The sequence below is a fragment of the Phaethon aethereus genome (genome assembly GCF_964289735.1).
Source record: "Phaethon aethereus genome assembly, chromosome: 25".
NCBI lineage: Eukaryota > Metazoa > Chordata > Aves > Phaethontiformes > Phaethontidae > Phaethon > Phaethon aethereus.
The window spans coordinates 3854447-3878388 of NC_138601.1; the positions used below are offsets into that span (position 1 = coordinate 3854447).

A 23942-nucleotide genomic window follows, 5' to 3' on the forward strand; every position below is an offset into this window, starting at 1 on the left:
TTCACCCTCGGGGAGCTACCGCACCGCGGCGGGAGGCCGTGTACGGCGCTGCCATAGGAGCCGCCGCTGCCGCCTCCCAGCCTGCGGTCGGGCTTTATCGCTCTGGCAGCTGTTGGGAAATGGTTGAGCAGAGTCCATCAGCTAAGCCATAAAAGCCGCCATAAACTGCAAACCTTGAGCCACTGGGCTGTGCCCGGCTGGAAAGGGCCGAGGAGGGAGCAGAGGGAGGATTTCCCCCACCACAGTCTGGCTGAGACCCTTGGAAAAGTCTCAAAGGGGATGAGATTTGGGTTTCATCCTTTAGGATGCTTGGCAAGACAAAAAGCTTCGCCCTCTGCTGAGAACAGCACTGTCGTGACGCCGTAGGAAACGGCTTTATAAATGTTTATAACCGCGTCCAGCCGAACTATCTCAACTTGCAGCAGCCAGAAAAACACAGCAGCCCTCAACCCTGCGTTGCTCGTCCCACCCACACAGCAGGGACAAACCCAAGGGTGGCACATGGCAGCGTTTGCCAAGGGGTCCCCGTGCCCACTGCCACGTGCAAGGGGCCTCGGCGGCAGCTGACCCGGGGACAAACGAGCCCCTTCGACGCCAGCCAGCACCCTCCTCTTACCGGGGAACAGCGAGCCATTTGTAACCAGCTCTTTAATTAAAGACATTGCCGGGGGCGTAATGGCTTTATTAAATCTGCCTGCGCTTTCCCTGAGCTGGCAATAATGAAATCCTCCCTGCACCGCCGGGACAGTGACGTGCCGGTCGGGTAGCGGAGCCGGCGCTGCCTGTCCTGGCATGGACCCACGGGGCTCGGGGGTGTTCGGGGCTGCTTGCGGCTGCCACAGCTTCCTACAGATCGGTGAGTCGAAGCGGCTCAGCAGATGCTGCTCCAGCTCCCCGGCTGTCAGCCAAGCCCGGCACCCGCTCCGGGTTTGTCCTGGGCTGCCGAGCGCCCGTGGATCCGTAGGAGCATCATCAACTGATAATTCATGGTAAAACCAGCAGTTCCTGCCCTTCCCTGACTGCTCGTCCCTGCCCTGGCGTGGGGGGCTTCCCCTCCCTCCACCAGAGATTATCAAATCACCATTTTGCTGATCTAACCTCTTTTGGTTTGGGTGGGGTTTTTTTCCTTCCTAAATGAAGTTTTTATCACTAAGAAATGCTAATTTGCAAGATGCTTCCCCGGAGGATTGCAATTCAAGAGCCCAGCTGCCTCAGATGCTGTCTGAAATAACCCTAGCTGCTGCGGTTCCCCACGAAACCCCAAACCTGGGGCAAAATTAACAGTTTTTCACTAATTATAAGAGCAAAAAATAAAAGAAGTCATGTTGGAAGGTTCTGTGGCCGCCGAGGGAGCAGCTGTGGTGTAACTCGGGATTAAGCACCAATTGTCCTGCTGGGTCACGTCGGGGGGATTTGGTCCCATCAAGGCAGAAAAATGGGTGATTTTTCAATCTTTTTTTTCAAGCTGGGATGAAGCTCTCCCGGGAACCTGGCTCCTTCCCGGCATGGGGATCGGAGCAGCCCGGATGGAAAAGACCCCGCTTCTCCTCCTGGCAGCAATTAAGCCGCCCTGTCCTCCTCCTCGCTGGGAACAAAACTTCACTGAGCCAGGCGGGCGATAGGATCAGTGCAGCCGGTGCAAACACTTAATCTCTTTCAGAAGAGGCTGAAGGTGCATTTATAGTGATTTTTTAATAGCAGCTCGGATAAACAGCTGCGATAACCCACACCGGGCTTGCAGCGGGTGATTAATGCTCCCGGAGCAGTCACGCTCGCTCGCCTCGGGGCTGGGATTGTTTTCGGTTATTAAAGAAGGGGAAAAAAAGGGGGAAATAATGGACTTTGCCATGTTTTATTGGGCTGATGGGTGTGGAGGGAACACGTTGGCCTCTTCGCTCACCCCATATCCGTGGCCAGCTCCGGCTGGCTGGGGAGGAAGGGGGGATGGAGGGATGAAGGATGAGGGATGAGGGATGAAGGACAAAGGATGAGGGATGAAGGACGAAGAATGAAGGATGAAGGATGAGAGATGAGGGATGAAGGAGGAGGGATGGTTTCTGGCCAGGCTTTTACTTCTTGCCTTGTGATGCTCCCAGCCACGTGCCTGGCACTGGGCACGTCTCGTGCACTGTGGCCGGGGGCTCCCCAGGGACTGGCTATCGGGGTCTTGCATTTATTTACTACCCTCCCAAGCCGTGGCCATCATCTGGGGTCCTGAGCCCATGGCTGCCTCCAGCACGCTGCATTTTCAGGGCCTTGCAATGTCATAGCACATCCCTGGGCTGCTGGTGCTGGTCGCAGCCCCGGGGATGGAGCCTGAGGAGATCCTACGGTGCGAACCTCACCGCCATCCCCTTCCCATCCACCTCCAGCCCCACCGAGCCCCCCAGGGCTGGGGCTGGGGGAAACACATGGTCCCGCTCGGGCTGCCCCGTGCAGCCAGCCCGGCTCACGTGTTCCCCCACACCCACACCAGGACCAGCCTCCTCGGGGCCATAAACCCTGGTCGCAGGGCAGGCGCGTGCTGGGAAGCGTTTTTTTGCGGGGCGGGGTGGAAATTGTGCCGATAAGGAGCGTTTCTGCTGCGTTCAGCCTCCGGCAAGAGCTGAGTGTGCAATTCTGGTGATAAAGCAGTGATCGCTGCTCCGGGGCCCACTGCACCTCGTCCCCCTGCAGAAGGGACACGCCAGGCTTTAAATACATCTTTTATCCAGGGAAAAGCTGGAAACAGCCCCACGGCATTGCCAAAAACCCTCAGCAGAGATATTTTGCAGTCAGACAGCAGGATCCAGGAGTGAGGACTCCTGGGTCCCTCTTGCCATCCCAGTCCCCAAGCCCAGGTGACACCGAGGGGCTGCACTGACCACAGCGCTTACTCTAACGGTTCATAATTATTTTAGCAATCACAGTTCTGAAATAAATAGTAAAAAAACCCAGTTGCTTGGGCAGGAGGAAGGTTGTGGGCTGTTGTGGTTTTTTTCTTTGAAGGATCAGGAAGAAGCGGTTTGTTTAGATGAAAAATTCAGACTGGAGAGGTGGTTTTTCCCCTCTCCCTCACGGCAGCATCACCGCATCTGGGAAAGCAGCTTAGCGAATTATACACTATGATAATTGATTGAATTAATCAGTAAATAAAGCAGGAGCCTTTAAACTCAAGGTCTGGAGAGGGAGGAAAAAAATTCTCCATGCAGTGATTTGTACCAACCAGCGCAGGAGCCATTGTGCCCACAAAACCACAGCCATCAGGAAAAGTAACACAAGAGGCTGCACACCCGACAAAAAAAGCTCTTTTTGAGGTTTAAATCAGGAGGGAATCCTTTCTCTGCCCTTCAGAAGCTCCTTGGTTGCTCAAACAGAGAGATGGATCAGACAGGAGTTTTGAAGCACCCTTGAAGCCTTTGAGAAATGGGATGGGGAAGCCAAAGATGTGGTTTATAATAAAAGAAGGGAAAAACGGGCATCCCCAGCCAGAGGCCGTAGAGCTGGGGTATACCCAGAAAAATCACCAAATCTTCCCAGGCAGCACCAGGGGCCATCCCCAAATACTTGCTCCTTCGTACAACCACCCCTGCTCGCCCTCTCCCATTACACTGCTACCACAGCTCATACCTTATGGCTCCCTGCAGAAATATTTGCTGCCAAACTCCTTATTTCCTTATTCTGGGCACTCTGGGGCCAGGGGCGGCGGCGGTGGGTGTCCCTGCCAGCACTGCCGGCAGCAGGCAGGGAGATGTTGCGCACCTGGCAAACCACGGAGCTTATCCAAAAACGCCGAGAGCAAGTTGCGCTCCTTCGCAAGCGAGGCACCGCCGCGGCTGCAGCCCCGACGCGCTGCAGTGACGGTCCGGCCATCGCACACGTGTCCGCGCGCATGCGCTCCGGGGAGGCGGGGGACAGCGTCTCCGTGCAGCTGGCGACGGCGACGCAAGCCGATGGGAAGCATCCTTCTGGCCCAAGGCAGCCGCCGGGGACACCACGTCTCGCCCAGCGTCCCCCGAGCCCGCGTCCCCGCGAGCGGTTCAGCATCCGTCTCCGTGGCAACACATTTTTCACATCCTTCGATACCGCCCGTCCCTGTGGTCGGCGGCGCCGGTGGCCCCGGGTACCCTGCACGCTGGGAACAGATGGGCATCCGTCACCCACCCCGGCACCCCTGAGAGGGGTGGGGAGAGCAGGGACCAGTCCCCCCGCGACGGTGTCTCTGAGCCCATCCTTGGTGGGTGCTGGGGCGCAGCGTGGATGTGTGGCTGCACAGAGGCACCAACGGGCATCTTCAAGCTTACGGGCATCTCAGCTGCCTTCCTGGGCCACCAGCCGCTTCACCTCCCAGCACTGTCCTGCACATAGGATGTTTTTCTGCCTGATCCCAGCTGGAGCTTTATAGCACGGGATGCCACAGAGCTGCGGGTGTCCTTGGGGATGTGGCCATCAAGAGGGCCTCTGGCCCAACACGAAGTCCCGCAGCAGCAGCCCTTTTGCACCAGCCCTGGAAGACGCTCATGTGCAAAACGCTGGAGAGCTGCCCTTCCCCTGCGGGGTCACCCATCGGAAACACCAGCCTTGGAAAAGGCCTCCCTGGCTGGGATTTCTGGATGCCAGCACCGCGCTGAGATTGCAGAGCCTGGTTCAGCCACGCCGCTCACCCGAGACCCCCACCGGTGCCGGAGGCTGCGCCGCAACGCCCCGGAGCCGGGAAAACCCCTCCCCGGTGCAGCTGGGAACAGAGGCTGGTGGGGCGCAGGAAATCTCCATTCATCGGCACTTGGTCACCAGCCAAATTGGAGCCAAACCAACCATTTTTTCCAACTTCCCAGTAAAATGGATTTTCCAGCAACCTGTGGCGGGGGGAGAAAGGGGTCGGCAAGGGGGGTTGCAGGCGGATGCTGGCTTCGCCCCCGGCTCCGCGACGTGCAGGCTGGCAGGCGGTGCCAGTGCTCCTGCACACCCATACGGGCTCAGGGTTGGGGGGCACAAAGGTTTTTTGGGTGCCCACGTCAGCCGGTGCAAGTAGTGGGTGGTAGGGTGGGGTGGAAAGCTGCGATTTTTGGAGGGACGTTTAATAGACATCAGAGGGTTGCAGGCTCCTAAATCCCTTTTTTTTATTTTGGAAATTGGCTCTAAAAACCCCGTAGGGTCCCCAGCCCTGGCAGGGGCACTCGAGCCTTGTCGAGGGGCCACCCTGTGGGGTCAAACTGAGGGGCTGCAGTGCCCAGCTTCTCTGCAGCACCCAGCTGGGAGTCAAGGGGGTTCCCTCTGTCCCCCCAAAAAATAGTTCTCCCCTTTGTGGCAGGCGTCTGCTGCATCCCCATGGGGTGGTGGCCCCACTGAGGGGTGATGGGCTCAGCCAACCCAGGGCCTAAGCTCAGCCCAGGCGCAGCTCCCAGGGCTGTGGGTAGGCCCTGGGGGAAAGAGATTTAGTTAATTAAAAAGAGAAAAAAGTAAAGGAACTATCAAGCCCACCGACACGGGTCTGGTTTTCATTTTGAAGGAACTTTTTGTTACTCATTTGTCATCAGCATAATTCCTCCAAGTCCAAAACGCTTGGTGTGACGCGATGGGATTTCTTTCCACAGCCAGCAGAAATACTCCGTTTCTCCAAAAAATGAGGTTATGCCGGGAGGAGGGTCACTTTGGCAAGAGGCAGCAGGAGATGGACCTTGGCCGCCCCCCAAGTGAGCGCTTCCCCTCTGCGCTCGCCCTCGTGCCCCACGGCGGGTGGCCGGGGCGCTGCCGAGGGGCGTTCACGGCACGATGCCGGCGTGGGGAGGGGACGTTCTGCCAAGCGCCGTGGTCCCAGAGCTGGGTCCCCCTGCGCTGGGCCGGGAGGGGACCGGGACCCTGTCGCGATGGAGCTGCCTCCCACCCACCCCATCCACGCCAGCCTTCCTCCTCCTTTCTCTTTTTTCCGCCTTTCCCTTGATTCTCCTCCATCTCCTTCCCTCCCCGCCGTCCCGGCCCCTTCCCTTTCCCTCCCGGCGCGGCCAGGCGCCAGAGGGACTTTGCCCCCCGAGGCAGCACTCACGCCCCGCTCCTGCCCGGGAGCCCGGGAGCCGCCGAGGGGAGAGCAAAATGCTCCGGTCTTATCCGCGCGGGGAGGCAGGCTCGGTGGGCAGGGTTTGCGCGAAGGCTGCTGGCTTATAAGCGGCGGCAGCGGAGGCAAAGCTGTCTCGCAAGGCACCGACCGGGGCCCCCCCACTCCCTGCGCCGCTCCCGCCACGATGCCCCCGGCGCTGGGGCTGCTGCTGGGGCTGAGCGTGGTGGGTGCCCTTCGGCCCGGCCTCGAGCCCCCCCAGTATGACCCCTCCGAGGAAGGGGCCACCCTCTTCGCCAGCGCCTACAACAGCACGGCCGAGCTCGTCCTCTTCCAGAGCGTCTCGGCCAGCTGGGATTACTACACCAACCTGACGGCCGAAAACGCTGCTCTGCAGGTGGGTGGTGGGACGGGGGCGACGCCACCGCGGGGGTGTCCCCAGCGTCGGGGACCGGGGCGGCTGGAGCATGGCGGGGACGCTCGGCGCGGTCCCTCCCCTCCTCGTGGGCTCCTTTCTCGGCACCCCAGGATGCCGAACCGGGGCTGGGGCTCGTAGCCCGGGAACCGCGTGGTTTTGCCCCAGATGGGCCCTCCGGGAGGCTCTGCCCCGGCGCGGCAGCCCAGGTCCTGGAGCAGGGTCCGGGTTGTTTTTAGAGGTGGTTCCCTCCTCCCAGCACCTTCCACTTTCCTTCCCCCCCGTCCCAGACCTTGGTCAGGTGTCGTGTCCCCTGTCCCCCCTGCCTGGTGCCACACGTCCTGGCGCTGTGCCACGCCGGAGCCCTGCGGCATCCCGGTGCTGGGGGCTTTCGGGTCCCGGGGCAGACCCCGGGAGCCCAAAGCATGCGCAAGCAACAGGGTGGCCTCGGGCCAGAGGCTGCCGCCCTTCGTCCCTGCGTCCCCAGCCCACGGGGACGAAGCCAGCTTCGGGAAATCGCGCCAGGCTATAGGAATGAGACCAGCTACGTGCGGGCAGTCCCGTCCGGCAGCGATGCCGCGTGCACCCCGCAGGCAAGCGCGTGTTTTGCCGGGGGGTTACGTGTGTTTTGGGCCGGATTTTAGCGGGGCAGGGAGTCGGAGCAGCCCGGGGGCTGCTCTCGGCCGGGTGAGCCGTGGCACGGCCCCTGGTGATACCTGGGCAGCCTGGGGTGATACCTGCCGCCCCATATAGCTGGTGGTGCACGGGGGTTGGCGCGGCCCTTGCGTGCGTTCAGGGACCCCAGCGTCACCCCCGCGCCCCAAGAGCTGCTGAACAGCCCTGAACCCCCCCCGAGCCCACCGCGTGCCCTGCGGCCGGAGGGAAACTCTTCCTGCGCGGGGGGAAGATCGCTGCCAGGTCCGGCTGCTGCCAACTTGGCAGGACACCCGGGAGCCCCCAAGTGCCCCTTCAGCCTTTTTTCGGCGAGCTGACGCGACGTCTGGGCCGGGCCCAGCATCTGCCACAGACGTTGCGGCGCGGCCGGGGACTTCGGGCAGAGCGGGAGCATCCTGGCCGCCACGAGTCCAAGGTCAGGGCCAGGAAAGCACCTTGCACAGACTTTTGAAAGTCCATGAGAGCGGCATTTCCAGGCCAGCTTTCACCCTTCCCTGTGTTAATAAACTGCCGGGTGCAACCGGCCACGTCAAGGCTCTCAAGCCAGCCCAGGAGTCGGGGGGGATCCAGCCCCTGAGACCAGCCCACCAACGGTGTGCGGTGGGACAGGGAGGCACTGGGTATGAAAGGGTTAACGGCGGGCCAGTGCGACCCGACGGGCTGAATTTGGAGGATCTGGGGAACCCTCGGGCCAGGCAAACCCCACACACCTTGTAACACAAGAGGGGCCACCATGGTGCGGGCTCCTCCAGGACCTGCCACGGAAGGTGGCCGCGGGACAGAGTGACGGGGGCAGGAGGCCGAAGGCAGGGCAGCAGCCCCCGGCCACGCAGGGACGGACAGAGGGACGCTGGAAAGACAGACAGGGAGCTCGGCTGAGGGAGGGGAAGATGTACCGTCTCCTGCAAGCTGGGGTTCTGGACGAGAGGCTGGCGAAGGTGTCTGGGGTTCAGGGGCTGCTTATGGGTGCGGGTCTTCTCCAGGTGCCCAGGGCAGAGCAGCACCAGCGCCCGGGGTCACGTCCTGCGCCGCTGCGTCTTCACTGGGCAACCAGGAGCAGGGAGGGACTGGGGTGGGGGCTTTGGTGGGGAGAGTTGGGGGCTGCGGGCGTCCAGGGACCTCTGAGCGCCCCAAAGGGGCACCCCCACAGAGAGAGCTCCCGGCTGCGGGGGCGAAGGGCCAGGGCTGGTGGGCACAGCCGCGGCGAGGGGGTCTCGGGCAGCGCCACTGGCCTCGGCTCGCTCCACTGGAGCTGTCAGGAGAGTTTAGGGTGCGATTCGCCTGACCAAACACAGGCGCCTGTTCAAGGAGAAGACGAAACACAGCTGGACTCTGCTTCCTACAGCTCCCCCGGCTCCGCAGCAGGGCCTGGGACGGGGTAAAGATATCCCCCGCTTAGTGGGGTGATGCCAGAGCGTCTTGCCCCAGTGCAGGGTGTCCGTGGGGCTGGTGCCTCCCGGCACGTTGGGGGCTCAGGGTTGGTTGGTACCCAGAGTGATGCTGCGGGTGCTGGGATGTCCGAGGGGGGTGATGGGTGCCAGGCAGTGGGCAGCCGGGGGCACCCAGCAATTTCGGCATCCCCACCCCCGTGTCCCCTAGCCGCGTGGGTGCCTGCACCGGGCAGCTTCCAGCCCTGCCGCACCGAAACTCCCTTCCCTCCCCACTGCCAGCTGAGGGAATGTGAAGATTAAAATAAAACAAACCAGGCTTGTTGGAGCCAGGCTACAAATGCCACAAATAACAGCTAATGAGCTCCATAAATCACGCTGGGATGGCACACAGGCAGCAAACAGGCGCTCTGCACCTCCTCGCTCCATCCTGCGCATCGCCTGGACCGGGACCCTCCTGAAATATCAGCGTTTTCTGAAAATACAGCTGACACCAGCCAGGCTGGGATGTGACCGCCTGCAATACACCCCGTCCCAAAACTATGGCCACCGGCTGCAGCTCCAGCTGCCTAAATACACCCCCCTGCTGCAGCGCAGGCAGCTCCCCGCCGTCCCACGGCCGTGGGAAGGCAGGACAGGGGTGACAGTGAGACCCAAAACCGGGGGCTCGATGCAAACGGGTGCCCCTCTGTAAGGTGAAAGCCAGAAACGGCTCTTCCAGAGCACAGGCTGGAGAGATGCAGCTAAAATTCACTTGAGCCCTGATATAACCACGCTGGCACGACAGCCCCCTGGTCGGGACGTAGCCGGTGCCTGAGGGGACAGTATGGATAGCGGGGTGGGGGAGCGGTGAGGTTGTCACCTCTCTGTATCACGCCGTGGTGCCTCCCGGGCTGCTCCCCGCCCCTCGCGCTGGGATCCCCAGCGCCTCTCCGAACCCAAACCCTGAAGACCGGGCTGCGGAGAGCGAAAGGAGAAACGTGGAGATCTAGAGAGGAGATACAAGAAGGAAAAAAACCTCATGTGGCAGCCCAGGAGCACGCGGACACCCTGCCCGCGTGGTGTGGACACCCTCGTCCCCACATCCCCACCCCATCCAGGCCACGGCACCCCACAGCCGCCTCCAAGACATCCTCACAGGCCACCGTGGCAGGGTCTCGCCGGGAGTGCCGCGGGCGAGCAGGGGCTGCAGACGTTGTCACTTCAGCTGGAAGCTGGTGTCTCTATCTGTGAATGTCACGGACTAGGGCCAGCCCTGCCCGGCACCTCCTGTCCTGGCCCCTCTGGCTCCCACAGACCCTCGTGGCTCTGAACCCAGCCCCTAAACCAGCCCCGGGTGGTGGCGTGTCCCGGGGTCAGTCCTGAGTCCCCAGGTCCCCTCTCGCCGTGCAGGTTGAGGCGTCGCTGGAGGAGCAAAACTTCACGGAGCTGTGGGGGAAGAAAGCCAAGGAGCTCTACGGCAGTATCTGGAGAAACTTCAGTGACCCACAGCTGAGGAAAATCATCAGCTCCATCCAGACCCTGGGACCCTCCAACCTGCCCCTGGAGAAGAGAGAGCAGGTAGGGGAGGTGCTGGCGAGGCCCTGGGCATTGCTGGGGGGCTGCGAAACCCCCTAAAGGGAATTTTCCCAAGCCCCCAGGCTCTGTTGCTGGCCCGTTGCCCCTCCATTGCATTTTGGAGGGTCTCCCTGGCCTCTGCACAGGGAAGATGGTGATGGAAGGGAGAGATGGGGTGCTGTCTCCAGGAGACGTGGGGTGCCTGCTGGCCCCGTTATCCAGCTCTAACCTCATCTCGGAGCTATCCAAGCAAGAACCGGAGATTTCCTGCTTACACAGAGCGGCCTTGGGCGTCAACTGGAGGCCAGCCAGGCTGTGCCCATGGCTGGGGGCCAGCTGGCTCGACACCCCCCACCCCCGGGGCTTCTCGGGGATGCAGCCCGCTGAAAAGGAGGGCTCCTGAGCCAGCCCTGCGAGCCCAGAGGTGCTGTGCCTTGGTGGCACAGCTCTGCACCAGGGACATCCGGACACCCTGAGCCTTCCCCATCGTGGTCCTGAACTTTCAGGCTCGTTTACCTAAATGCAATGTGATTTCCATTTCCATGCATAAAAATTATTGCCCAGGCTGAGGCTGGCAGCCGCTTGCCTCTGCACAAGTGCAGGGACGCGGGCACTGCCGTCCCCTCCAGCCTGTCCCACGGCTCCCTGACAGTCCTCCCCACCAAAACACCTCTTGACCGGCAAGCCTGGGGATACAATCCTTTCCGGAGAAGCGTCGGCCCCGGTTCCTTCCAGGAAGCCCATCCCTGCTCTCTCCCAGAAGACAGACAGCATCACATCTCCTCCCTGCACATCGGCCACGTTTCGCCTGTCCCCAGACAGCTCCATCCCGCAGCTGCCGCAGTCCCCCGTACCCATCCCCTCCGCCTGCCCCGAGCAGAGGGATGGGAGCAGAGAGAGGGACAGAGCGGAGGAATTTCCTTCCCTGGGAATGGGCTCCCTGAGCAGGTTCCAGGAAACCTCCTGTTGATATTGTTTGCTGTTGTTGAAGTTCACAGAAATAAATCCCCCTCCTTCTCCTGCTTTTCTTATTATATTTTTTTTTAACTGCTTATATAAACAGGCCATGCCACAGCCCCACTGCCAAAAAGCTTTATAAATAGCCCCGCTCCGGGACACCGCGAGTGCTCGCACCGCATTCAAGGGGGTTCGGCGAGTGGCTGTGCCTGGTTTGTCTGTCCCAAAGAGCCTCCCTGCTCCCACCATGCAAAGGGTGTAAAACTCTGGGTGATAACACGCTTATCTCACCAAAAACAGGCTGTGCAAACACACTGATCCTCCTCCACATCCCTCTGGACACACACGCTCCGGAGCTGGGAAGTCTGTAGATCCCTCCCGAAGGACCCTTCCCATCCTCTTCCAGCCTCAACATCTTTTTCTTCCCCACAGTACAACACCATCCTGAGCAACATGGACAAGATCTACTCCACAGCCAAGGTGTGCTTGGCCAACGGTACCTGCTGGGAGCTGGAGCCAGGTATGGCCCTTGTGCCTCTGCCCCTGCAGGGTGCTGGGCACCCAATGGCCATGAGTTTGTCCTGGTCCCCAGCAAGTTGGGGTTGGCAGGTCCCATCCCTGTTCATTGGGATTGTCCCAGGGTGAGCATGGGTATTTGGGTCTGGTGCAATGGTGGTGGCACCTCTGCAGATGTACTGTAGGATGTGACCCCCTCTCCTGCCCCTCTCTCATGTCCTACTTGTCCCCTCTGTCCCAGACATCTCAGACATCATGGCCACCTCCCGCAGCTACAGGAAGCTCCTCTACGCCTGGGAGGGGTGGCACAATGCTGCGGGCAACCCACTGCGCTCCAAGTACGAGGAGTTCGTGAAGCTGAGCAACGAGGCCTATCAGATGGACGGTATGAGCAGGATGGGGGGATGCAGGGGGTGGTCAGGGATCAGGGGTAGGAATTGGGGCGGGGGCGATGGCGTGCCTTGTTGCTCTCCCCATCCCACCTGCAGCCAGGCATCCAACTTTCTTTTGCCTGGTGCCAACACTTCGGGGAAGGGGCGAAAACCCTACTGCTGTGCCCTGGTCCCAGCAATTGGGGCTGGGTTGGGGGGCAGCCCCCGTGGACAGGAGCCAGAGGTCATCACTACCTCCCTGGCAGGATTCAAGGACACAGGCAGCTACTGGCGCTCCTGGTACGACTCAGCCTCTTTTGAGGATGACCTGGAGCATCTCTACAACCAGCTGGAGCCACTCTACCTCAACCTGCACGCCTTCGTCCGGAGGAAGCTGTATGACCGCTATGGCCCCAAATACATCAACCTGAAGGGTCCTATCCCAGCTCACCTCCTGGGTAAGAGGAGAGACCACCACAGCCTGAGTCAGGGGTGCTGGTGGGGCCAGAGGGGCACACGCAGGGCCATAGTGGGACAGGAAGGACCCATTTATCACTGTGTTTCTCTTCCTCCCGACCTACCACCAGCTCTGCTCCAGCTGTTTTCTATTCTTAGGCAACATGTGGGCTCAGCAGTGGAACAACATCTATGACTTGATGGTCCCCTACCCCGAGAAGCCCAATCTCGATGTCACAAGCACCATGGTGCAGCAGGTGATGGGCTGAGGGACTCACTGGTGGCACCAGGGGGACAAAACCAGTGGGGTGATGGCCAAGGCTTGCCCATAACATTGACCCCATGGGAGTGGTTTCTCATACCTGCATAGGGAAGAGCAGAAAAGCCATGCCTGGGAGGGGAAGGGACAAAGAAATGACCCCACCCTCTCTGGCAATGACCAAAGAGGCAGCAGGTGGGCAAAGGGAAAGGACGGTGTGGTAGGACTGGTGCCGGTCCCTGAGTTGGAGGCTGTGTCCACATCATCACACAGCTCCAAGTACTCCTGGGGCATCAGCCCTGCTCCCTTCTCCTCTCCATGCTGGATACGAGCACCATTGCTTGGTTCTTCTTAGGGATGCTCACACCAGCTCTCAGGCCAGGGCTCCCAGTCAGGGTGAGAGGGACAGGACCCCGGTCCCTTGGAGGGACCCACCTCATCCCCAAGGTGCTGGGAGAGCATCAGCAGCAATGCCCAGGTCATGGGCATCCCTTTCCTCAGCCGTAACCCACTGCCTGCTGCCCACCAGGGCTGGAACGCCACCCACATGTTCCGGGTCTCAGAGGAGTTCTTCACCTCCTTGGGGCTGCTGGAGATGCCCCCCGAATTTTGGGAGAAGTCCATGCTGGAGAAGCCAACGGATGGGCGGGAGGTGGTGTGTCATGCCTCAGCCTGGGACTTCTACAACCGCAAGGACTTCAGGTGTGTGGGGGCATGCAGGGGCTCAGGGCTACAGGGTAAGACACATCTCCATCCCCCTGGCTGGTCACCATTGTGGGTATTCCCAGCCTGGCCATGCAGCCCAAGCTATCACCTTCGGAAGTAAGGTCTTGGGACACCACGCTGCCCTACGTTCCCCTGCACTGCATCTTTTCCCCTACCCCATGGGATGCTGCCACCCTCTCAGGGACTGTGGATGGTCTTTCCCATTGAGGGGGTACACAGGTGGCCAGGGTCCCTCACTCAGCTCAGGCAATGCTCTGTTTTCACCTGGCAGGATCAAGCAATGCACAGCAGTGACCATGGAGCAGCTGTTCACAGTGCACCATGAGATGGGCCACGTCCAATACTACCTGCAGTACAAGGACCAGCCCGTCTCCTTCCGCAGTGGAGCTAACCCTGGATTCCATGAGGCCATCGGTGATGTCATGTCCCTGTCTGTCTCCACTCCCAGCCACCTCAAGAAAATCGGTCTCCTCAGCAGTGCCACCGAGGACACAGGTATGGCAGCCACTCTGAGGAGCTGGGTGGCCTGGAGGGCTCAGGAATTACCTGTGGCACCAGGAGGAGTTTGGGACATGCCAGGGTGGGCTAGTCTGGCAACACAGCCCAGAGCAAGCAAGACCCCTTGTCTGATGTGTGCCTTTCACCCATGCTTGGTTCCACGCACAACCCCTTGTTGGCTCCATGGGTCCATGTAGGACCTATCTATCTTGTCTTCATGGGTCCATGCACAACACCTTGTTGGCTCCATGAGTCCATGTAGGACCCTTCATGGCTCCATCCTCTTCACCCATGAGGGCAGAAGGGATGCTCTCCAGAGCTTATCTGTGCCCTTCCCTTCTCCATCAGAGCCCCAAACCTGAAAAAAGCATCTTTGTGCTTGATCGGCTTTGACCTTTCCAGCATGCCCCCCTCCCTCGCCAAGACACATCCACCCCAGGAGCTCCCGGTGTAGCTCTGCCGAGGTGGCACTGAGCACTTACGTGCACAGTCACGAGGGCAGTCAGTGGGTGAAGTTTCTGCCTGCCAGCCAGCGCAACAGAGGAGGACTTGTCACCGCAGGGCACTGCCCGGCTTGGCAAGAGTCTCTCCCCCCGCCCAACGTCTCTCAGCCGACATGTCAAAGCAGACGGCGGCAGAGGAAATGAAGCGTTCGCAGACTCCTGCCGCAGGCAGCTGCTTTGCGGAGGAGGGACAGTCCCAGGATCCTCCTGCCTTGTCATTAAATATGTTTCATGATGGGGAAGCCATCACAGCAGCCGGGAGTGTTGAGCCAATGCTGCATAAACACCACGGAGCAGATGGTCCCTGCCTCAAGGCATCACTGCCCAACTAGCCAGCCCTTGGCAGCCGTGCCACCATAGCGATGGCAGCCAATAGCCCCTCAGGGCAGTGCTGCCAACCCCTCTCTGACCCCACAGCTTCAGCTGGTCTCCACCTTCCCTGGGTTTCCTCAAGGCAATGGGGAAAGCAGATGTCACCATCCCCTGTGCTCCCCGTGATATGGTGGTGACTGTCCTAGAGTTGATTCCAGTTCTGGATTTAAACCATGAGAGCCTTTGCAGTGGTGTGACAGCAGATCAATCCCTCTTCACTCTGAGGCCCCAGGGTGAATGTGTGAAGAAGGAACCATTAGAGTTACACTCACCAAAGACTTTCCCACTCTGAGAGTCTGGCTGAAGGCAAGAGGACACCACTCGTCACTCCCATTGTCCCCACTCAGTAAAAAGGCACATGTTGCCCCAAGAAGGAGGTGTGTCTAGAGAAACCTCTTGTGTCCTACGGAGCCTTCTCTAGGGAGCAAAATTATATGTTGAAATGCTGTCCCCATCTCTCATCCAGATCTGCTCACCCTCTTGCCCACAAAAAGTCTAGTGGCCATAGTGCTGTCCAGCCAGACTCCTTCCCAATCTGATTCAGGCTCTGTTTCATGCAGAGAGCAACATCAACTATCTGCTGAAGATGGCCTTGGAGAAGATCGCCTTCCTGCCCTTCGGCTACCTCATTGACCAGTGGCGCTGGAATGTGTTCAATGGCCGCACGCCCCCAAACCGTTACAACTACGACTGGTGGTATCTGAGGTAGAGGACAGTCATCAAGGGTGGAGGAGTGTGTAGAAGCTGGGGGTCTGCAAGGAAGGAAGGCAGGAAAGATGAAAGGAAATTGAAAAGGAAAAAGTAGCCACAGAGATGGCTGGAGAACAATGGATAGATGGGTGGGTGGGTGGGTAGGTGGGTGGAATGGATGGATAGGTGAGTGGGTGGGTAGGGGGATGCACGGATGGATGGAAGTACATGGAAACACGCTCCAATTATGGAGATTCTTCAGCACTGCACCTTCCCTTCCCGCTCCCTGCCTTGATTCTTCTGGCCCCCTATTTCCATGCTTATGCTCTTGTTCTCTGTTGTCTACAGAACCAAATACCAGGGTATCTGTGCTCCGATTTCAAGGAACGAAAGCAACTTTGACCCTGGAGCAAAGTACCACATCCCTGGGAACACCCCTTACATCAGGTAGAGAAAGTGCTGGCAAGGGGACGGAGGCGTGGGGAGCGGGGGGAGAGTCCTCTGTGGGCAGGGGCTGGGATGCATTGCTCCTGTTCAAGACACAGAGACCACCCAATGCTTGGGACCAGAAATGGTGGGGAGCTGACGTGTGGCTGGGTGCCTTCCCCCACACTCTGGGACTTGCTTGCTTCCCTTTGTCCCCAGTGCTCACCTTCATGGGCTTCCTTGGCAGGTACTTTGTGAGCTTCATCCTCCAGTTCCAGTTTCACAAGGCGCTGTGCCAGGCGGCCAACCACAAAGGTCCCCTGCACACCTGTGACATCTACATGTCCAAAGAGGCTGGAGCCAAACTCAGGTGGGGACAGAGGAGGGTCGGGACAATCGCCATGGGCAGATGTGTGCGTGGAAGATGATGGTGTGCAAAGGAAGGAAAGAAGAAAGGAAGGAAGGAAAAGTGACTATGGAGATGGCTGGAGAAATAGCTTTGCAGATGGATGGATGGATGGATGGAAATACATGGAAGCACTGGGGTGGGGTGAGTGGTCCTCACCAGAGCACTGCTATTGCCCCTGTCATGAGCCCCCACCCAGACAGGAGGTCACTAAAGCACGTTTGGTTCCTATTGACTCCCTGGGTGATAACAAATGCATGAGTACACGATGGGGAAGTCCTCAGTCCCTATGCAGGACAGTTGGGGCTTTCAGAGGCAGTTCCCAGGTTCACATCCCACTCAGGAAAAGCATCTTAAACCCTTGTGATGCTGAGATACCATCACTGCTGTCCTCCTGTCTTGTGCCCTGGCTTCATCCTGGCTCTTGCTGTCCCGCTTCTCTGCAGGGAAGTGTTGAAAGCCGGGTCTTCCAAGTCGTGGCAGGAAATCCTGTTCAACCTCACTGGTACAGATAAGATGGATGCTGGGGCCCTCCTGGAGTACTTCAGGCCTGTCACCATGTGGCTTCAGGAGCAGAACAACAAGACCAATGAGGTGCTGGGCTGGCCTGAGTTTGACTGGCATCCCCCTATCCCTGAAGGCTACCCTGAAGGCATTGGTAAGGCTGCAGCTCCATCCTGGGTCTGGGGAGGGGCAGGAAAAGGTCTCCCGAGGGACATCACTAACGCTCAGGCAGGACAATGCTGAGGGAGGTCTCTGCTGTGGGTGGGGGTGGTCCTCATGCCAGGAATGAGAATTAACCATCTCCATGTGGAGTCCCAGGAAGCAGGTGCCATTAGCCAGCCCCTTGATGTACCATTGTCTGAAGCTGTGGCCCTGCCGCTGTAGTAATGCCATCAGTCACAGTGTGACAGGTCATCTGTTTTCAGCTGCATCCTTTCTGCTCACATGGGAGGACCTAGGGCATGCAGCTTCTCCTGTTATCCCATCCTCTGTCCAATGGGACATCCCAGCAGTGCCCCTCTGCCTCCATTTCTTGGCTCAACCTGCTCCCAAGTTATGGCATCCTTCAGTGGACCTGCAGTTCTGGGAAAAACCCAACCATGGATTGTCCATGGGGTGGTGCTCTTGCAAAGAAAAGGGCTCTCCTGACCTTACCCTCCTCTTCCCCCATTTATCTCCTCCTCTAGACAAAATAGCAGATGAAGCACAAGCTAAAGAGTTCTTGTCCGAGTATAACAGCACGGCCGAGGCAGTCTGGAATGCCTACACTGAGGCATCCTGGGCCTACAACACCAACATCACCGACCACAACAAGGAGATCATGGTATGGGAATGACCCTGGGGATGTGTGGGGAGAAGCAACAGCCAAGGCAGGCAGCTGGTATCCAGGGCACGTTTCAGATGAGCTCTGAAGACCAGGGCAGCCTCTGCCCCTGGCCAAGGGGTAATGTTCTCAGCCAGGCGGTACCTTTTCCATAAAAACCCTTGTCATGTCAGGAGGTACCTACAAGGGCAGCCATGGGGAGGTTGTCAGTCATGGCATGCCAGGTGGTGTTTCCAGTGATGGCCTGTGTCTCAGGGATCTCCTCGAAGTAACTCCTCTTCTGTCCTCTCCTGCCCTTGCAGCTGGAGAAGAACCTGGCCATGTCCAAGCACACCCTTGAGTATGGCATGAGGGCCAGGCAGTTTGACCCCTCTGACTTCCAGGACCAAAGCGTCAAGCGCATCCTCAAGAAGCTGAGTGTCATTGAGAGGGCAGCTCTGCCTGAGAATGAGCTGAAGGAGGTGAGCTCAAAGGGGACAGAGCAGGATGAGGTGTTCCTTGCCACTACCCTGTGTGGAGACAAAGGCTTCTCCTAACTTTTAGGAAATGCCAATGGACAGCCATCCCCTGCCCTTGAACAAGGTGATAGTTTGGGACCTTCTACACAAAGCCAAGATCCTTGTCTCCAGGGTTTCCCATCCAAAGGTTGCCTATCCCAGGCTGCAGTGGGGTCTGACTGCTTGGGTGACAATGGCACATTGCTTGTTGGCCCCAGGCCCTCTTGTATTGACTCCACTTTGCCTCCATTTTGGGTCACATTTGACCTTGGAAGGGACCAGAGGAAAACACTCAAGAGCATCTCAATGGGCTGTGACATTCTTCAAGAGCAGGAGCAAGGATAGCCAACTCACATATCTAATTTTCTTTGCAGTATAACACCCTCCTCTCAGATATGGAGACCACATACAGTGTAGCCAAGGTCTGCAGAGAGAGCAAAACCTGTCACCCACTGGATCCCGGTAAGATCTGGCAGAGTATCTATTGAGTCATCTGCAACAGTCTCAGAAAGGACAGCTTTTTTTAATAGGGGCATGGAGAAAGGTCATGAAGGGGCCTTCCCACCTACTCTCTAATGGCCCCTGGGTAACACGCTGGGTCTAGCACCATTGCATCGGTCCAGCCCATCTAACAGCATCACTTTGGCTTCACCGCTCTCTCTTCAGACCTCACAGACATCATGGCCACCTCACGGGACTATGATGAGCTTCTCTTTGCCTGGAAGGGCTGGCGGGATGCTTCTGGGAAGAAGATCAAGAACAACTACAAGCGATACGTGGAACTGAGCAACAAGGCAGCTGTGCTCAATGGTCAGTGCCCTGTTCCTTAGAGACCCACCATAGTCTTAACCCCCTGTGAGCAGAGGATTGGGCTGACCATCCAACCGAGGGTCAAAATCTTGAGGGTGTGGAGGTCCCACCAACTCCCATGAGATCTATTGTCTCATAGGTATGGAGGGACCTGGGGTGTCTGAGCAGCAAGACAGACTCTTGCCCGAGAAGGGCTGTGTCTGATGGCTTCTGCTCTTGCCCTACCACAGGCTACACAGACAACGGGGCCTTCTGGAGATCCCTGTATGAGACACCCACCTTTGAGGAAGATCTGGAGAGGTTGTACCTGCAGCTGCAGCCCCTGTACCTCAACCTGCATGCCTACGTACGCCGAGCCCTATACAAAAAGTATGGTGCAGAGCACATAAACCTGAAGGGTCCCATTCCTGCTCATCTGCTAGGTAAGGGCTCTGCTCAAGCAGAGCTGTGTCTCCCATCAGCCATAGTTTGCTCCAAGTCATGCCAAGAGTTGAGGCTGGTCTCTGTTCAGTGCTGGCCAAAGGGTCAAGGCCCCATGAGATGGGTCTGCAGATGCCAGTCTGTGCCAGGGAAGGGCAACACACTCGGCGTGACTTGACCTCTCCTGCACGGACAGGCTCCTGCTTGCATCACCCTTGTGCAAGGCAGGGCAGGGACCAGGCAGGATGATCCACCCTGTGCAGGAGTAGGGAGTAACTGGTTGCCTTTGCTCTCCTCTCCCTCCCTCCTGCCATGCGTTGTCCTCCTGCGCTTCCCAGGCAACATGTGGGCCCAGTCATGGTCCAACATTTTCGACCTGGTGATACCTTTTCCGGATGCCACGCAGGTGGATGCCACCCCAGCCATGAAACAACAGGTCAGTGCTTTTCCAGGCTGCTCTGGCAAAGCCCCTTGGGACCCAGCACCCTTTGGTTGGCCGTTGCCACCACCTGTGTTGTCAAGTGCTCTGGTGCTGCCAAAAACCTTCATGCCTCATCCATATTCTCTCCCCACCTGGATATGCCAAGGGCATGCCCAAAAGATCTCTCCCGCCTACAGGAACAAGGCTATCCCTGGCCTCCCATCCTTCCCACAGCCCCAGGCACCCCTACCATCCCTCATCACCCCTCACCAGGTCCTCTGTCTGCTCTTTCCCCAGGGCTGGACACCCAAGAAAATGTTTGAAGAGTCGGATCGTTTCTTTACCTCTCTGGGCCTCATCCCCATGCCGCAGGAGTTCTGGGACAAGTCCATGATTGAGAAGCCAACAGATGGGCGGGAGGTGGTGTGTCATGCCTCGGCCTGGGACTTCTACAACCGCAAGGACTTCAGGTGTCTGTGGGGAGCAAGTCGTGGCCCCAGCTGACGTGGTGCTGGGGCAGATAGCAGTGTTTTTGTAGAGTAAGAGCACATGGCCTGATGCCAACCAGAGTGTCTCTTGCCCTGTGGCTGTGGCAGCCCCACTATGGCATTGCCACTGGTACCCAAGATGATGGCACTGCTGGCAGGAGCCACCATGGTAAATGGAGGCCAATCAGTGTCTTTCTGCCCTGCCATGGAGAATGGAAAAGCTGATGAACAGGGACAGGGAATGGGCAGGGTGAGCAGGAGATGCAGGAGAAAAGAGAGATACCAACCCCATAGAGGGAGACCAGCCCAGCCGGGCATCACCTGTGGGCTGGGGGCATGTGGAAAGGGTGGACAAAGGAAAAAATAGCTCAGGAGGGTGTGATGGTTCCTGGAGATTTTCATGCCGACACTGCCCTCTCTTCTCCCCCAACCCCCATGTCCTGGTCCAGGATCAAGCAGTGCACCGTGGTGAACATGGACGATCTAATCACGGTGCACCACGAGATGGGCCACGTCCAGTACTTCCTGCAGTACATGGACCAACCCATCTCATTCCGTGATGGGGCCAACCCTGGCTTCCACGAGGCCGTCGGAGATGTCATGGCCTTGTCTGTCTCCACCCCCAAACACCTCCACAGTATCAATCTACTGGACCAAGTCACGGAGAACAAAGGTGAGCTGGCAGGGGAGCACCACAGAGCAAAGGTGGGGGTTGCTGTGGGTAGCTGGAAACACAGAGGGTCAGGATGGGCTGGTCAGGGTGGAAGGTGTCAGGGACATGCACGGTGGCTTTGCATGCATAGAGGGGACAGGACCTGGTGGGGACATCCTGCTCTTGGGCAGAATGACCCATACATAGTGGAGAGGTGGGTACAGTACTGCCTTGCTCACACCTCCACGCCCTGGACAGAAAGTGACATTAACTACCTGATGAGCATCGCCCTGGACAAAATCGCCTTCCTGCCCTTCGGGTACCTCATGGACCAGTGGCGCTGGAAGGTGTTTGATGGCCGGATCAAGGACGATGAGTACAACCAGCAGTGGTGGAACCTCAGGTGTGCTTGAATTCAGACCCCTCTTTGGCGCAAGGGCCTTGGCCATCATCCCGCTGGGTGTTCTCTCCCTGTGGTCCAGTTGGCTGCAATGGGACATGACGGGATACGTAACCCCTCACACTGTCCTCACAGCCCGCTGTGTCCCCTCCTGGCTTACCCCACCTTCTCCTCCGCATGCTGGGCTAACTCTCTCTTTCTGGCACAGGATGAAGTACCAGGGCTTGTGCCCACCAACACCAAGGTCTGAAGATGACTTTGACCCCGGGGCAAAGTTTCACATCCCTGCCAACGTTCCCTACATCAGGTGAGCAAGCAGGGCCAGGGCAGGAGGGACACCACTTGGACACAGAAGCAGGATCTCCCATTCAGATGCCAGTGATGGCACCTTGTTTCAAGGCTGGTGGGAAACTTGGTGGTACCATCCTGAGGGTGTTGGGCAGCTCCAGGGATCCTGACAGAGCTTTAGAGGAGAAAGCTGGATTTGGGGGAATTTCTCCCTATCCAAGCAGGATGGGCTCGTCTACCCAGACAATCATAAAACACATGTTAAAGGAGAAATGGCATCAGCAGATTGGACTGGGTTAATGCAGGTGTAGCTCCAAAGCCAGCGATGCTCCTCCAGATTGGGTGGGTGCAACCAGGGAATCAGGGGGGCCACATCCTCTCTTGCACAGCCACTAGTAGGGCCCATTTCCATGTCCTCACCCCTCTCCACCCCCCACCAGGTACTTCATCAGCTTCGTGATCCAGTTCCAGTTCCACCAGGCGCTCTGTGCAGCAGCCGGGCACACTGGTCCCCTGCACACGTGTGACATCTACCAGTCCAAGGAGGCTGGGAGGATCTTGGGGTAGGTGTGTGGGAGGATAGAACCAAGATATTTATGTCTCTAAATACCTTAAAGACAGCCCATAAAGACAGGAGGCAACACAGCCCCGGTCATCCATCCCCGCCCCAGCGTGGCATGCTCTGGTCCCCAGCCCTGGGGTGCGGGCAGGTGGGACTCCGGGCAGGGTGCTGGGGCTGTGATGGCAAAAGCAGCCACTAGATGGTAGCTGGGACCCTGGCAGGTGGAAGGCTCCCTCCCTCCTCCTCCTCCGCAGCCCCCAGTTCCTTAGAGAAAACACCCTCCTTGCTTCAAGAAAAGTACCTGCAAAATTAACCCTTTCACCCATGAACTGCTCCGCATCAGGCTGGATTCGCTGACGGGCTTTAAACCCACGTAACTCCCCCCTGCCCTTTCCCCAAGCAAAAACCTCTTCCCTGGGCTCTGGGCTGGCAGCCCTGTGGTGCTGGGGGCACAGACTGTACCCAGGGTTGCTGATACCAACAGCCCCAAGCCCTGGGGAAAAAGGAAAGGCTGGTGGCCAAGAGGGCTATGGGGAACTCACTGGAGCTGATTTCTCCTGCCACAGGGAGGCCCTGAAGCTGGGTTTCAGCAAGCCGTGGCCCGAAGCCATGGAGCTCATCACAGGGCAGCCCAACATGTCAGCTGATGCCCTGATGAGCTACTTTGAGCCGCTCATGACATGGCTGGTGAAGGAGAATCAGAAGAATGGAGAGGTTCTTGGCTGGCCTGAGTACAGCTGGACTCCTTACACAGGTAAGCAGGGCTCAGCCAAGCACAGCAGGTCCAGGATGAGGCAGAACTCAGCCCTCACCAGGACCAGGATGAGACACATGCGGTCTTAGTGCCTCTTGGCCACCCCAAAAACCACAGGGTGTTTGGATGCTTCTCCCTGATTTCCCATGGAGCTGAGTCTAAAGACGACACAGCATCCAAGAGACCAGCAAAGGAAGAGCTGGTGACCCAACATATCCCAGCCCAGAGCCACCAGCACCAACCGTGTCCCTTATTTCTCCATTTTCCAGCCACTGCAGTCCAAGCCGGCTCTGGCCGAACCGATTTCCTGGGCATGTCCCTTGCCAACACTCAAGCCACAGCGGGCAGCTGGGTCCTGCTTGCCCTGGCACTCGTCTTCCTGATCACCACCATCTCCTTGGGCGTCATGTTCTTCTCAGCCAGGAGAAAGGCCTTCAAATCCAGCTCAGAAATGGAACTGAAATAAGGCAGTCATCAGTGGGGGAGCACAGACAGGGTGCAAGCATGGGCATTTGGCCAGGCTGGCAGCGATGCCATGGGCACATTTGCCAACAAAGCCATGGGTTTCCACAACCCAGGACTCCTCTCTCCAATCAGGTCAGATGTTTTTTTTCCACTATGCAAGAGCCAAAGCAGAAAGGAGATATTTATTTGTCAATGTCCGCATCAGGGGAAAGAGAAATTCAGGCACCGGCAGGCACGGAGCCGTCATGAGCTGCCCCTGTGCCCAGGGCTAGGAGCCGGTCCAGCCTGGGCATTCACCAGCCATCTCGGACCTGTGGGCAAAGCCACGGGGACTTCAAGGGGCAGAGGGTGGTTTGGGAAGGGACAGAGCACATTCCCATTCCCAGTTTGCCCATTGCCAGGCTGTTTGCTTGCATGGATGAAAAATAAACCCATGTCTTATTACCCCCAGAACAGCAGCCTGGCTCCTTCTTGTGGGTGGGCTGGCATCTCAGTGGGACAGGGCTCTCGAGCAGGAGAGCTGCCACCCCAACCCAGCGCAACCATAAACCCCTGAGGACCAGCCCGGCTTTGGGGCAACCCACATGCAGCACCCAGCCTCCCCCATCCCCA

General features: G+C 58.4%; 1 protein-coding gene across 1 annotated transcript; it reads left to right on the forward strand.

Annotated features, from left to right (window-relative positions):
- Positions 1–6218: 6218 nt before the first annotated feature.
- On the forward strand, positions 6219–23331 carry ACE (angiotensin I converting enzyme; the record flags this gene model as incomplete). Its single annotated transcript, XM_082010781.1, has 25 exons — positions 6219–6428; positions 9902–10069; positions 11456–11543; positions 11781–11924; positions 12177–12368; positions 12526–12623; positions 13155–13327; positions 13623–13846; positions 15285–15429; positions 15763–15861; positions 16088–16210; positions 16693–16904; positions 17437–17573; positions 17876–18034; positions 18445–18532; positions 18737–18880; positions 19111–19302; positions 19639–19736; positions 20019–20191; positions 20659–20882; positions 21120–21264; positions 21470–21568; positions 21990–22112; positions 22678–22865; positions 23135–23331. The coding sequence occupies 25 exons, from the start codon at positions 6219–6221 to the stop codon at positions 23329–23331; spliced, it is 3843 nt and encodes a 1280-aa protein (XP_081866907.1).
- Between the last annotated feature and the right edge of the window lie 611 nt (positions 23332–23942).